At 34.1% G+C, this 16,988-nt stretch overlaps 1 protein-coding gene across 4 annotated transcripts in view; it reads right to left on the bottom strand.

The window, feature by feature from the left end:
• ATL1 (atlastin GTPase 1) overlaps positions 1-16,988 on the bottom strand; it is a 103,134-nt gene that overhangs the window by 32,057 nt on the left and 54,089 nt on the right. For all 4 annotated transcript variants that reach the window (XM_074290658.1, XM_074290659.1, XM_074290660.1 and 1 more), the window contains one exon: positions 1,388-1,480. In XM_074290658.1, coding sequence (XP_074146759.1) covers positions 1,388-1,480 — 93 coding nt within the window. The remainder of the gene's footprint in view (positions 1-1,387; positions 1,481-16,988) is intronic.

Here is a 16,988-nt window from a genome sequence, read left to right as displayed (position 1 = left end):
AAAGAATTATATAGAATGAAAGAATTATATAGAATGAAGTTAGTATAACCAAGAGAACAATTTATATGATGACCAAATGATATAAAGTAAAAATGTTAAAAGTTCTCAGATCTTTGAATCCAAGAAACTAATGATGAAATATTTTTTACAGCTCTTGGAGGCAAGATGGTCCAGAATCAGAAAGCCTTCTTAGATATGTCTAGTATCTTGATTTGTTTTTCTTGATTATAAATACTTGTTATATAGGAGGATTTCTGCTTGCGGGAGAAAGGGAAAATAGGTTGAGGGTAGTGATGTAGATAAAAAAAGGAAGCATCAAAAGCTTTTAAAAGTTGTTTTGTATATTTTTTTAAAGAACAAAGTATTTTATGCAGCATTTCCATAACAAAGACATTTTTATAGTATTATTCTCTCATTATTATTTCAATTAAGACATTAAACAGGTAAGTGGCACAATGGATAGAGCACTTAATGTGGAGCCAGGGAGACCTGAGTTCAAATCTGTCCTCAGATACTATGTGGTCTTGGGCAAGTCACTTAAATCTCTATTTGCCTCAGTTTCTTCAACTGTAAAATGGGGATTATAATAGTATCTACCTCCCAAGTTTGTAAAGATCAAATAAGATAATACTTGAAAAATTCTTAATACAATTCCTGGCATAATAGTATGTATTATATACATGCTAGCTATTTTTATTATTAAGTACTGACAATGAATATTACCCAGGGAGCAATGGATAGTAGATGTAAGCAGGCTGAAATATAAAATAAATGAGGAACTTCAAAGAAAATTGGAGTAAAAGATCATACATATATCAACAAAATTTATAATTAAAAAGGGATACGGACTGGTTATGTAGAAATGATTGACAGTTGGACAATCTACTTGTTCTCCTAATAACTTCAAAATATCAAGAGAAGGTGAGAAAAACCTAGAATACATTGAATATACTTTTATGTAGCAAACTTATGGAAAAATATGAAAACAATTTGCAAAGAATGGTCATAGATAGGCATTGTTGGAGGGGACATCTAAGTTCATGAAATTACAGATTCATTTGAGTATGTAAGAGTACTCAAAATATAAGTGGATTCTTCTTCTAAGGAAATGAAAGAGGCTAAATGGAATATCTATAACAAAAATTAAAAAATTACTAAACACTAACTATAAATTAGTCCTGAAAAGAAGTACATAAGAACATGAAAGTATTTTGAAAAAAAAAACAAAAAACAAAAAACTACTACTATATGTGTTAGTGCGTGTGAGACTGTGTCTATGTGTGTATGAGTATGCATATATGAGGTTTTAAATAAAGGACCATATCAAAATTATAATGTTAACTTAACAATCATTGATAAAGTTTGATGCAAACAGGAATATACAAACCTTAAGCCGTTTTTCCAAAAACTTGGCACCACCATCAGCTCCATAGGAAAATTCATATGGGAAACTCCAGTCTCGGACAAGAAATATTAAGGACTGAAATAAGACAAAAAAGAAAGAGAGTTAAATTAATTTTTAAAAAAATTCTTAATTTTTTTCTTTTCCTTTTTTATTTGATTTGAAAGGCATATCAGTAGCATTGTCTTTGAATTTGTCTTAAGCATGAAATTTAAAAAAAAATATAAAAACTTAATAGACAAAGAAAATCAAACAAACAAAATAAGGGACACACTCTTAATCCCACTTTATGTGCCCATTTAATAAGGCAGAACCAAATAATTAAGAAGAAAATAAGAAATCCCAAATTCAGATAACAGTAAATTGCACACAAATAAAATGACAACTGAATACAAGGAAGGAAATTTCATCTGAATAAGGGAGTTTTCTCATAGATTGATTCAAGTAGCTTTGATTGGATTTTGCACAATGCATTTCCCAGAACAAAATGACATTACTGAAAAAGAAAAACAGTTTTTGAGTAATATTATCCTAATGACTTGAATATTATATTTAATATTTTCATTTTCCCCAGTTACATTTAAAACAATGTTTTAACATTTGTTTTTAAAACTTCAAGTTCCAAATTCTTTTTTGTATCAACACTCTTAATCCCCGTTAAGAAAGCACATGTGAAATTATACAAAATATTTCCATAAAATCATGTTGTGAAAGAAAAAAATAAATCCTCCCCTCTGAAAAAAAAATCTAGAAAAATAAAGTTAAAAAAAGAGAGAGAATATACTTCAGTTTGTTTTTAGACACAATCAGCTCTTTTTCTGGATATGGATAGAATTTTTCTCCATAAGGACTTGTAAATACTGAGGTCTTATACCTCTCTCTCAGAAAAATTTCCTTAAAAAAAAAAAAAAAAGAATTGAAGTTGGCATGGCCAGCACCAAATGACATTGCAAAAAATAGGGCTAACTGCATACTTCACAGACAGGAAAAGACTTATGAAAAACGTGATAATAAATAGGAAAAAAAGATGTAAGAAAAATATTATGTACAATTAAAATTTAATTTAGAATTAACTATGCAAATAATTGAAAACAAAAAAATAGGAAACTGATGCCAGAAATACTCAATTATAAGCATACTAAATCAAAGTAAATTGATTTTTTAAAGATGCCAGAAAGCACATAAGCAAATATTTTATTTAAATCACAAGCCAATCTGTAAAATTTAATGAAGAAAAATCATTGACTGTTTTGAGGAATATTGTCTTAAAAAAGCAGAGAGATGCAATAGAGGGTAAAATCATTCCAAAGAAGGCCTGACACTCAAACTGGGCATACCCTTTGATTCAGCAATACCACTACTAGGTCTATATCCCAAAGAGATTATAAAAAAGAGAAAAAAGTTTGCATGTACAAAAATATTTAAAGCAGCTCTTTTTGTAGTGAAAGGAATAGGAAATTGAGGTGATGCTCATTAATTGGGGAATGGCTGAACAAGTTATGGTATATGAATTTGATGGAAATAGTATTATGCTATAAGAAATGATGAGTAGGATGATTTCAGAAAAATCTGAAAAGACTTACATGAAGTGATACAAAATGAAGTGACCAGAACCAGAAGAACAATGTACATGAACTGTACAACGTACATGTACAAGACTGTGCAATGATCAACTGTGATGGACTTGGCTCTTCTCAGCAATACAATAATCCAAAACAATTCCAAAAGACCTATGATGGAAAATGCATCCATATCCAGAGAAAGAACTAATGAAGTCTGAAGGCAGTTAAATATGCTATTTTCACTTTCATTATTTTCTTCATCGTTTTTCCCCTTTTATTCTCTTTCTTTCTATATACCATGAGTAATATGGAAATATGATTTGTATGTTTACGCATATATAACCTATGTCAACTTGCTTACCATTCTCTGCAGCCATCTCTTTCAGAATTTCTTATAGGACATTAATAAGATATTGTATATGTCATATACTATATAGTATATATCATATACTATAATTGGTTTATCGATTCTACAATTAATGGGTACCCCCTCAGTTTCTAGGACTTTGCTATAGCATAGAGAGCTGTAGAAAATATTTTTTATGCATGAGTGTCTTTTCTTAGATAACTTTGAAGCTTTATAAGCTTTGAAATGAGACTAATGGAGCAATTTCAAATTACTTTTCTCAATGACAAGACCAATTCACAATTTCACTAGCATTTTTCTTGATTTTTATCTTTGCCAATCTGAACAGTGTGAATTGCTTTAATTTTCTTTGATTATCAGTGACTTAAAGCACTTCTTTATATGGCTATTGATATATAGCATTTCTTCAGTAAAAAGTGCCTGTTCATATACTTTGACAATTTATTAGAGGAAGCTAAGTAGTACACTAAATAAAGTGCTGGGTTTGGAATCACAAAAACCTGAGTTCAGATCTGACTCCTTGAAACTTATTCTTTGTGTTTACTCTGAGCAATTTACTTAATCTCTCTCCAGTTTCCTCAGCTGTAAAGCAGGGATAATAATAATGCCTACTTCCCAGAGTTTGTTGAGAGTATCAAATGAAATAATATTTGTAAAGTGCTTAGCACAGTGCCTGGCATATATTAGGTGCTTAATAAATGGTTTTTTTTTCCCTTCCTTATCAATTTGGAAAATGTTTCTTTCTCTAGAAATTTTAAGTAAGTTCTTTACCTATCTTAGAGATGGAACATTTTATTGGTACAAAAAATTTACATAATCAACATTATCCATTTTTATTGCTATGATTTTATTTGGTTAAAATTTATGTCCATAGACCTAAAACTTAATTTCTTTTGTTTATTATATAACCTTTTATATCTAAATAATATATTTAAAGCTTATCATGGCAGGTACTGGTTTATATTTAATTTCTTTAGGGTAACTTCTACACCCAGAGTGTAGGGTATATTCAGGGAAGACTAGTACTTCACTTATGAGGGCTGCTGTGTCTTTTTCAGGGTTACTTTCCACCTCTGATGTCCACCTGAATCACCCAACTCTAACATGTGATTCCAAGGAGCTGTAACATGTGTAGGGATCATACCCAATAAACCAAAGGCTTTCAAACCTTTCAGTGAGAAAAGGGGATGAACCATTTGCTCCAAATAACCATAAAGGCTCCTAAAGCAGGTATTATGGAGCACTTAGGAGCTTGGTTAGACATGCAAGATACCAATGTCATCCACTGCTTTATGAACTATTACCAGTCATCTTGATTTTGTCTTACCATTAGACTTTGATTTTCCTGGAAGAGAGCAAAGATGATGACTTTACACAACTCTGCTTCACTTAACTCCAATTTATGTGCCAATCAAAAGAAATCACCCATACTATTTTATCATTTTTATTTATCTCAAAGCCCTAGATAACAGACAAGTGATGAAGCAGCAGGTGTAGATTCAATGGAAACTATAGTCAAAACCCTAAACACAGGAAGCCATAGGATTATCTTCTTATTGGAAACAGTGGTGAGGTTCGGCAGCCCGTTGGTTGTCTGAGCAGCTTTTTAAGAACTGCACTGCTCATTTGGAATTATGCTCAAAGAGTTATCAACCCTTTTTGTAGTGGCCAGAAACTGGAAACTGAGTGGATGCTCATCAATTGGAGAATGGTTGAATAAATTGTGGTATATGAATATTATGGAATATTATCGTTCTGTAAGAAATGACCAGCAGGATGACTTCAGAAAGTCCTGGAGAGACTTACATGAATTGCTGCTGAGTGAAATAAGCAGGACCAAGAGATCATTATATACTTCAACAACAATACTATATGATGATCAATTATGATGGATGAGGCCCTCTTCAACAATGAGATGAACCAAATCAGTTCCAATAGAGCAGTAATGAACTGAACCAGCTACATCCAGCGAAAGAACTCTGGGAGTTGACTACGAACCACTACATAGAATTCCCAATCCCTCTATTTTTGGCTGTCTGCATTTTTTATTTCCTTCACAGGCTAATTATATACTGTTTCAAAGTCTGAGTCTTTTTATACAGCAAAATAACTATTTGGACATGTATACATATATTGTATTTAACTTATACTTTAACATATTTAACATGTATTGGTCAACCTGCCATCTGGGGGGAGGGGTAGGAAGAAGGAGGGGAAAAGTTGGAACAAAAGATTTTGCAATTGTCATTGCTGAAAAATTACTTATGCACAAAACAAAAAACAAAACCAAAAATAGTCTATAAGGAAAAAAAAGAAATGCACTGCTCACTTCCTGCTGTGAATAAAGGGTTAGAAAAGATGCCCTAAGAATAGTATACTTTATCCTAATTACTGTGGCAAGTGAAAATCTCACTCTGTGGTTGAAATGCAAAAAAATTCAAAGATAATTCCATTCATCATTATTACATGAAATGCATACATGTTTATGGACACAACGAAATCCAATAGATCTGGAAGATGAATAGATCTTCTTGTGAGAGAAATCAGCAGGTATCACATCCAAATCACAATCCCAAAAGAAACTAGATTGGCAAATGATGGCCAGCTTATTTAAGTCTGAGATGAATATGTATTTTTCTGACATGGTCACAGTTCCATGAAGGAAGTTCCATGAAGCTGGAGAAAATTTTGCAATTAAAACTAATCTAGTGAACAAGCTTGCAAGGCTCTCAGAAAGGAGCAAACATCATGCACATGACATTGCCACTTGAAGAAAAGCATCACACTATAATCGTCAATGTAGATGCTCCTACCATAACAAACCCTGATGAAGTCAAAGAAACATTTTATGAAGATCTGGAGACCTTCATCATTAATGTGCCAAAAAGAAGACAAGTTTGTAATTCTGGATGACTTTAATGCAAGAGTAGATACAAGACATGGCAAGGAGTCCTTGGGAGGAGTGAAATCAGAACAAGCAATATCAATAGTCAATTACTACTCAAGACTTGTGCATCTCATTTCCATTTCATCACCAACATTGTCTTCCATTTACTTACTACAATAAAACTAGATGGATGCACCCTCGCAGCAAATATTGGCATTTAATAAACTATGTCATTGTAAGGAACAGAGACAGATAAGATGTGACAGTGATAAAGGTGATGTGTGTGGCACAGTACTGAACTAATTATAGACATTCTCTCCAAGCTAAATATTTATATTTAACAAAAGTGGTAGCCCCAAAGTAAGACAACTACTGGAAGACTTTAATATTAACAAATTAGTTGATTTTTTGAGCAGGAATAGTTCCTTGCTAGGTTGGAGAGAAAGCTGAGCCAACACAGTTCACAACAGTGGAACAGAAAAGGAGTGGGGAGCTTCCAGAAATTTGATGTGTAGCACTGCAGATGAAATTAAATTTTACATTGATAGTAACAGTCCAAAGTGCTTTTATGATTATCTGAAAGCTATTTATGGGCCAAAGACCTATCCTCAATCTCAATCACTCAGTGCTGATGAAGACACACTGATTTGTAATGAAGACATCCTGGAGACATGTGCAGAACATTTCCAGTGTTCCCAAAAGACCATCATCAATCAATGCTGAATCTGTTGACCACACACTTCAAGTTGAAGTCAATCCTTCTCTAGCTGAACTTCCAACTGATGAAGATGTTTTGAATGCCATTAAACTCCTCTCATGTGACAAAGTGCTGGTTGGGATTCTATTCCAGCTGAAATTTACAAGGCAGGAAGGCAACTGTTCATACCAAGGCTGACTGAAATCTTCTAGATTATTTTATAAGAAATTATCCCCTAGGAGTTCAAGGATGCCTACATTATCCATTTCTCTAAAGGTAAAGGAAATTATTTGTCCTTTGATAATCACAATGGGATCTCTCTCTCTTAGTCATTGCTGGCAAGATTCCTGCCAGAGTCCTCCTAAATAGGCCTCCTTTTCCTGGAAAATGGTTATCTACCAAAGAGCTAATGTGTATTCAGAAAAAGCTGAGGAACAGCTTGTCTGACAACTCCAGTAACAATTCCAGGAGCAAAATAGAGGTCTGTACACCCTTTGTTTATCCAAGTAAGGCCTTTGATACTGTCAGCGTTGAGGGCTTGGGAAAGTCATAGAAAACTTTGGTTGTCCTGAGAAGTTCATCAATATTGCATATCAATTTCATGATGTCATACTAGCTGGGTTATGGATAATAAAAGATGCTCTTGCACTTTTCCAGTTACCAATGGAGTGAAGCAAAGCTATGTGCATGCTCCCATGCTTTTGGCATGATATTTTTAGCAATATTATTAGAGGCCTTCAATGAGGACAAAAATGGTATCAAGGTCAGCTCCTGTACTGATGGTAAATTATTTAATTTTTAAAACCTACAAGATTAATGTGGATGGAGATTTGATACACAACTCTTTGTTTAGATAATTGTGCATTCAATGAAGCCTCTAAAGTTAAGATGAAACAAAAATGGATAGAACCTCTTCTGCTTGTGACAATAATATCAAGAAAACATAGGTTCACCCTCAGCCAGCACCACACCACCAATATGTGGCAGCATTGGTAATAGCAAATGGAGAAATTTTAGTTCATGTACCTTGGCAGTATATTTTTCAGGTATGTACATAGATACTGAAGTTGATGCACATATTGCAAAACTAACCAAATATTTGAGAGTCTCAGAAGGAAAGTGTGGGAGAGAAGAGGTAGATTTTTAGATTGCCTACCAAACTGAAGGTCTATAGAGTTATTGTGCTGACTTCATTGTTGTATACCTGTAAAAACTGGTCAATATATTAGCACCATCCAAAGAAACTGAAATGCTTCTATTTGAATTGTCTTAGGAAGATTCTGAAGATCACTTGGCAAAATAAGATTTCAGAAACTGGGGTACTTTCTCAAGCTAACCTACCAGGCATTCAAACTCTACTGCAGAGAGTACATCTGTTGGGCTGGCTACATCATTTGAAATATATATTTGTCTAAAAGACTATTTTATGGAGAACTCACACAAGGAAAGTGCTTACAGATGGTCAGAAGAAGTAATACAATGACACTCAAGGTCTCTCTAAAGAACTTTTAAATGTGATATAGGAGACACTGGCACAGGACTGCCCAGCATGACTATCTGAAATCATAAATGACACTGTGCTCTATGAGTGAAGTAGAATTATAGTAACTCAAAAGAAATGTGACATGCAAATTTAGAGCCATTTCCACTCCAAATGTTTATATGGACTATTTGTTCTTGACCTATTTGTGTTCTATCAGGGTGGAGCTTCCAAGCTTGTATTGGTTTGATCAATCTCAGTTGGACATATTTTACCTTGACTCCAACTTAGTGATGCCTTTTTGGTCCTCTTTGGAAAACAATTTCTGCTCACTATTTCTAGTTTCCTCAGCACTTTTGATTTGATTTGATTTGATTTTTTAAAATCAAATAATGAATCCTTAATAAATAGCCAAAGTCATTGAATATAGTGAACACTAGTGTATTAGATTAAATTTTCTCTCTGTATGCTGTGTATGGTGGGGCGGAGCCAAGATGGCAGAGAAGAAACACACGACTCAGTGAACGTCCTCACTCCCTCACAACCAATTAGATAAATTAAGTCTCAAAATTAGCTCAGGACTGATAGATACCAAAAGGACTGGAAGCACGACTTACCAGCTGAAGAGAATCTGGAGTTTCAACAGGAAAGGTCAGTTCTCAGGGGAGGAATAAGAGAGACCAGCACAGACGGTGGGGTAGGGGCACACTGCGCCCATTGCGCTGGGAAGGGCTCTGGGATCAGAGAAGCCACTGAGGTAAAGGAATCTGGCACAGGCTGTTAGCTATTCTCTGCTAATTATTTAGCAGTTCAGAAGAGAAAGCCAAAATATTTTAAAACTCAGATTAGATTTTCCCCGACCCTGGGGGTGACTCAGCAGAGACTCAGCACCAGGGGGTGTGGCCTCAGCTACCACCTGAGAATAATTAAGAGATTGACAAGTGGGTGGATACGGCCCAAGGCAACACACACTGCCTAGCTTAGCTGGAGGGAGTGGAACTCAGCTCCAGGAAGTCCCAGAGAAGCGGAACCTTTGAACTAGGGACCGCGGTTTCTGGCAGACACTTCCAGTTTGAGCGCAGGGGCTTTTCAAGTCACCTGCTGCAGACATCCACGCCCCACCCGGACACATAGGCTGGGCTTTGTGCTGTCTTTACTATTCTACGCCCTCGAAGCACAGTAGTGCTAATCACCTCTGAGGCACTTCCAGGGAGGGGGTGGGGAACTCTCTCCCAGAGCTCTATCTTAGCTCAGGCTTAGAAGCCGCTGCATCCATCCAGTCTGGGAGGAAGCTGGTAAAGAAGTAAATAAATAATTTCCTACCCCAGGGACAGACCCCAAAAGATTTTTTAAGTATGAGCAAAAAAGCTAGAAAAACCATAGATTCCTTCTATACAGAGAAAGAGCGGGTATCCAACCCCGAGGAAGTTAACAGCAGAGAGACAGCAGATAACAACCTAAAGGGGAACGATCCCTGCACCCCATCACATAACTCTCTCCTAGAAGAATCTCTTAAAAAATTGAGGGAGATTGAAGAAAAATGGGGAAAGGAAAGGGAAGCTATGATAGAGAATAACAACGTCCTGAAATTGGAGTTGGAAAAAATAAAGAATTCACAGGAGATGCAGGGAAACAAAATTTATGAATTAGAAAAGGTTAAAAAAACACAGGAAAGTAGGATTTCTGAATTGGAAAAGATAAAAAAGTCTCAAGAAAATAGAATTTCTGAATTGGAAAAAGAAAATAATTCTCAAAAAAAAAATTAGGGAAATGGAAAAAAATTCAATAGAGCAAAATAATTCATTTAAAAACGAAATTGGGCATTTACAAAAAGAACTAAAAACTGTGAAAGAAGAAAATAACTCCTTAAAAGTCAGGATGGAACAAATAGAAATGAATGATTCACAGAGAACCCAAGAATCAGTCAAACAAAACAAAAAAAATGAGAAGCTGGAGAACAACGTCAAATACTTACTGGGAAAATCTATAGACCTGGAAAATAGATCTAGGAGAGATAATCTGCGGATTATTGGACTTCCAGAAAACTATGACCAAAAAAAGAGCCTAGATTCTATTTTACAGGAAATTATCAAGGAGAACTGTCCAGAGATAATAGAAACAGAAGGGAAAGTAGATGTGGAAAGAATTCATCGAACTCCTTCTGAAATAGACCCTAAAAAAAGAACACCACGGAATATAGTGGCTAAGCTGCAGAATTACCACACAAAGGAGAAAATCCTGCAAGCAGCTAGAAAAAAACAATTTAAATACCAAGGTGCCACAATAAGGGTCACCCAAGATCTGGCTGCCTCCACATTAAAAGATAGAAGGGCCTGGAACCTGATATTCCGTAAGGCAAAAGATCAAGGACTGCAACCAAGAATGAACTACCCAGCTAAGTTTAGCATCTTTTTCCATGGAAGAAGATGGTCATTCAATGAAACAGAGGAATTCTATATGTTTCTAAGAAAAAAACCAGACTTAAACAAAAAATTTGATCTACATCCACAAGACTGAAGAGAAACAGAAAAAGGTACACAGAACCCTTGAGAACTGTAACTCTGTTGTGGGTATATAAAAAAATACTGATTTTACTGATTTTACTGATATAAAAGAAAAAAAGGGGGGTGTAGTAAAGGGAAGGAGGTCGGTTCAGAAAAAGGGGAAGGAGTGATAAAAAGAGGGAAACTACATCCCAGGAAGAGGCATAGAAAATACACCATATCTGAGGGAACTTAGTGAGGGGGAGAATCATTGTGTGAATCTTACTCTCATCAGGAAAGGCTCAAAGAGTAAATAATTAACATATTTGTTTTTCAGAGAATTTTCTCTCACCTCATTAAAAGGGGGGAGAGGAAAAGGGAAAAGGAAAAGGAGAATAAGTGAAGGGACTTGGAGGGAGGGGGGAGGGATCCTAAAAAAAAAAAAAAAAGAGGGAGGGTTGCACGTCACAAGGGGGGTCTGTAAATTAAATATCGGGGAGGGGGATCAGGGGGGTCAAGGGAAAAAAGCATAATCTGGGGATAATACGATGGCAGGAAATACAGAATTAGTAATTTTAACTGTAAATGTAAATGGGATGAACGATCCCATCAAACGGAGACGGATAGCAGATTGGATCAAAAAGCAGAACCCTACAATATGTTGCCTACAGGAAACACACTTAAAGCAGGGAGATACATACAGAATAAAGGTAAAAGGTTGGAACAGAGCCTATTATGCTTCAGGTAAAGCCAAAAAAGCAGGGGTAGCTATCCTTATCTCAGATCAAGCAAAAGCAGAAGTAGATCTCGTTAAAAAAGATAAGGAAGGAAACTATATCCTGCTGAAAGGTAGCATAAATAATGAAGCCATATCAATACTAAACATATATGCACCAAGTGGTATAGCAACTAACTTTCTAAAGGAAAAGTTAAGAGAACTGCAAGAAGAAATAGACAGTAAAACCATAATAGTGGGAGATCTCAACCTTGCACTCTCAGATTTAGACAAATCAAACCACAAAACAAACAAGAAAGAAATTAAAAAAGTAAATAGAATATTAGAAAAACTAGGTATGATAGACCTTTGGAGAAAACTGAATGGCAATAGAAAGGAATATACTTTCTTCTCAGCAGTTCATGGATCCTATACAAAAATTGACCATATATTAGGACATAAAGATCTCAAAATTAAATGTAGGAAGGCAGAAATAATAAATGCCTTCTTCTCAGATCACAATGCAATAAAAGCTACATTCAGTAAAAAGTTAGGGGTAAATAGACCAAAAAGTAATTGGAAACTGAATAATCTCATCTTAAAGAATGACTGGGTGAAAGAGCAAATTATAGAAACAATTAACAATTTCACCCAAGATAATGACAATGATGAGACATCATATCAAAATCTTTGGGATGCAGCTAAAGCAGTAATAAGGGGAAATTTTATATCTTTAGAGGCTTATTTGAAGAAAATTGAGAAAGAGAAGATTAACGAATTGGGCTTACAACTTAAAAGGCTAGAAAAAGACCAAAGTATAAACCCCCAACCAAAAATTAAACTTGAAATACAAAAATTAAAAGGAGAAATCAATAAAACTGAAAGTAAAAAAACTATTGAATTAATAAATAAAACCAAGAGTTGGTTTTATGAAAAAGCCAATAAAATAGATAAACCTTTGGTAAATTTGATAAAAAAAAAGAAAGAGGAAAATCAAATTGATAGTCTTACAAATGAAAAGGGGGATCTTTCCACCAATGAAGAGGAAATTAGAGAAATAATAAGGAGTTACTTTGCCCAACTTTATGCCAATAAATTTGATAACTTAAGTGAAATGGATGACTTCCTCCAAAAATATAGGCTCCCTAGATTAACAGAGGAGGAGATAAATTGCTTAAATAGTCCCATTTCAGAAAAAGAAATAGAACAAGCTATTAATCAACTCCCCAGGAAAAAATCCCCAGGGCCAGATGGATTCACATGTGAATTCTACCAAACATTTAAAGAACAATTAGCCCCAATGTTATATAAATTATTTGAAAAAATAGGGGATGAAGGAGTCCTACCAAATTCCTTTTATGACACAGACATGGTACTGATACCTAAACCAGGTAGATCGAAAACTGAGAAAGAAAATTATAGACCAATCTCCTTAATGAATATTGATGCTAAAATCTTAAATAAGATATTAGCAAAAAGACTTCAGAAAATCATCTCCAAGATAATACACTATGATCAAGTAGGATTTATTCCAGGAATGCAGGGCTGATTTAATATTAGGAAAACTATTAATATAATTGACCATATTAATAATCAAATTAATAAGAACCATATGATCATCTCAATAGATGCAGAAAAAGCATTTGACAAAATCCAACATCCATTCCTACTAAAAACTCTTGAGAGTATAGGAATAAATGGACTATTCCTTAGAATAATCAGGAGCATATATTTAAGACCTTCAGTAAGCATAATATGCAATAGAAATAAACTGCAACCTTTCCCAGTAAGATCAGGAGTGAAACAAGGTTGCCCACTATCACCATTACTATTCAATATAGTACTAGAAACGCTAGCCTCGGCAATAAGAGCCGAGAAAGAGATTCAAGGAATTAGAGTAGGAAATGAGGAAATTAAACTATCACTTTTTGCAGATGACATGATGGTATACTTAGAGAACCCCAAAGACTCTGCTAAAAAGCTACTAGAAATAATTCAAAATTTCAGCAAAGTGGCAGGATACAAAATAAATCCGCATAAATCCTCGGCATTTTTATATATCACTAACAAAATGCAACAGCAAGAGATACAAAGAGAAATTCCATTCCAAACAAATGTTGAGAGTATAAAATATTTGGGAATCCATCTACCAAAGAAAAGTCAGGAATTATATGAGAAAAATTACAAAACACTTGCCACAAAAATAAAATCAGATTTAAATAATTGGAAAGACATTCAGTGCTCTTGGATAGGCCGAGCGAATATAATAAAGATGACAATACTCCCCAAACTAATCTATTTATTTAGTGCTATACCAATCAGACTCCCAAGAAACTATTTCAATGACCTAGAAAAAATAACAACAAAATTCATATGGAAGAATAAAAGGTCGAGAATTGCAAGGGAACTAATGAAAAAAAACTCAGAGGAAGGTGGTCTAAGTGTACCTGATCTAAAGCTATATTATATAGCAGCAGTCACCAAAACCATTTGGTATTGGCTAAGAAATAGACCAGTAGATCAGTGGAACAGATTAGATACAAAGGACAAAAAAGGGTACATCTATAGCAATCTAATCTTTGACAAACCTAAAGATACCAACATTAGGGATAAAAATTCATTATTCGGAAAAAACTGTTGGGAAAACTGGAAATTAGTATGGCAGAAATTAGATATGGATCCACACTTAACACCATATACCAAGATAAGATCAAAATGGATCCATGATTTAGGCATAAAGAGGGAGATAATAAATAGATTAGAGGAACAGAGGATAATCTACCTCTCAGACTTGTGGAGGAGGAAGGAATTTATGACCAGAGGAGAACTAGAGATCATTATTGATCACAAAATAGAAGATTTTGATTACATCAAACTAAAAAGTTTCTGTACAAATAATACTAATGCAAAGAAGGGAAGTAACAAATTGGGAAAATATTTTTAAAAACAAAGGTTCTGACAAAGGTCTCATTTCCAAAATATATAGAGAACTGACCATAATTTATAAGAAACCGAACCATTCTCCAATTGATAAATGGTCAAAGGATATGAACAGACAATTCTCAGAGGGAGAAATTGAAACTATATCCACTCACATGAAAGAGTGTTCCAAATCACTACTGATCAGAGAAATGCAAATTAAGACCACTCTGAGATACCACTACACACCTGTCAGATTGGCTAAGATGACAGGAACAAATAATGATAAATGTTGGAGGGGATGTGGGGAAATTGGGACACTAATACATTGCTGGTGGAGTTGCGAAAGAATCCAGCCATTCTGGAGAGCAATCTGGAATTATGCCCAAAAAGTTATCAAACTGTGCATACCCTTTGACCCAGCAGCGCTACTACTGGGATTATATCCCAAAGAAATACTAAAGAGCGGAAAGAGACATATATGTGCCAAAATGTTTGTGGCAGCTCTTTTTGTTGTGGCTAGAAACTGGAAGTTGAATGGATGTCCATCAATTGGAGAATGGTTGGGTAAATTGTGGTATATGAAGGTTATGGAATATTATTGCTCTGTAAGAAATGACCAGCAGGAGGAATACAGAGAGGCCTGGAGAGACTTAAATCAACTGATGCTGAGTGAAATGAGGAGAACCAGAAGATCACTGTACACTGCAACAACAATACTGTATGAGGATGTATTCTGATGGAAGTGGAAATCTTCAACATAAAGAAGATCCAACTCACTTCCAGTTGATCAATGATGGACAGAGGTAGCTACACCCAGAGAAGAAACACTGGGAAGTGAATGTAAATTGTTAGCACTAATATCTGTCTGCCCAGGTTGCATGTACCTTCTGATTCTAATGTTTATTGTGCAACAAGAAAATGGTATTCACACACATGTATTGTACCTAGACTATATTGTAACACATGTAAAATGTATGGGATTGCCTGTCATCGGGGGAAAGGAGGGGGGGTAATTTGGAAAAATGAATACAAAAATAAAAAAATAAATAAATAAATAAATAAATTTAAAAAAAAAGAAATTTGGTACTAGTGTGTATCCTTCCTTGCCACTTTTATTCATTGTTTCCACTGAGATTTTTGATCTTTTATTACAAATGAATTTTTAAAAAATGTTCCTCCTAGCTCTAGAAAGTAATCTTTGACTACTTTAATTGGTAAGGTATTGGATAAATAATTAAGTGGCAGTGTCATTTTTATTATATTGATTTTGACTAATTGAGTACAATTAAAATTTCTCTGATTGAAGAAAGATCTTACTATAGATAGCATATTTTATAAAAAGTATTTTCTGCTTGAATCAATATAATTCCTGTGGGTGTTTTGATAGGTATCCTTAAAGATATTTTATTAATTATCTAGTTATTTTGAATAAAATTACTCTACATATTCCTCCTGAGTTTTATTGGTAATATACAAAAAGAATGATAATTTTTTGGATTTATTTTCTATTCTGCAACTCTGTTGAAGCAATTATTTCAATTAATTTTTAGTTTGCACTCTAGAAATCTCTATGTAAATAATCATATCATCTGCCAAAAAGATATATTTTATTTTTTCTTTGCATACATTTATTTCCTCATTTTTTCCTTGATTTTTTTAGCTATTACTTGCCTTTCTAGTACTCTACCAAATAATAAATAGTGATACTGCTAATTTCATAGGAATGGTCTTAAGTTGATTTTACAAATAAGGTTGGCTCTTAGCTTTAAAATAATTCTTATCATATTAAGGGAAATTGCATTTATCCTTTTATTATCTAGTTTTTTAAAAACATGAATGGATGTTTTATTTTGTAGAAAATTTTTTCTACATCTAGCGCCAGGATTTTATTTTTCTTGTTATTTTTATATTCTATTATATTTTTAATTTTCATAATATTAAGCTGATCTTGCATGCCTGGTATAAATCCAACCTGTCATAGTTTATGATCACTTTTTTATAGTTCTGTATCCTCTTTGACAACACTGTCTTTAAAATTTTTGAGCTGACATTCATTTGGGGTATTGGTCTATTCTAGGAGTCCACTATTTCATTAAGCATACATTTTCCCCCAATAGGATTATACTGTGTTGCTAGGTAAATTTTCTTGTTTATAAGCCTATTTTTTTGTCTTATGAAATATCATTCTAAGTTGTCCTTCAGAGAGCCTATCCTATCTAACTTTTCCATGATTTTATTCACCTCCTTAATTTCTTGTTTATTTTTTAGTTAGATTTATCTAGTTCAGAGAGGAGAAAGTTGAGGTCTCCCACTAATACAATTTTATTATCTATTTCCTCCTTCAAAAATTTAGATGCTATTTGGTGCATGTATGTTTAGTAATGATATGACTTCATTGTCTAAAGTACTTTCAGTAAGATTCAGTTTCCTTCTTTATTTCTTTTGATTAGATCAGTTTTAGTTTTTGCTTTGT

This window comes from Sminthopsis crassicaudata, chromosome 2 (assembly GCF_048593235.1).
Source record: "Sminthopsis crassicaudata isolate SCR6 chromosome 2, ASM4859323v1, whole genome shotgun sequence".
NCBI lineage: Eukaryota > Metazoa > Chordata > Mammalia > Dasyuromorphia > Dasyuridae > Sminthopsis > Sminthopsis crassicaudata.
Note: the sequence above shows the minus strand (reverse complement) of the source record. Positions and strands in the feature narration are given on the sequence as shown.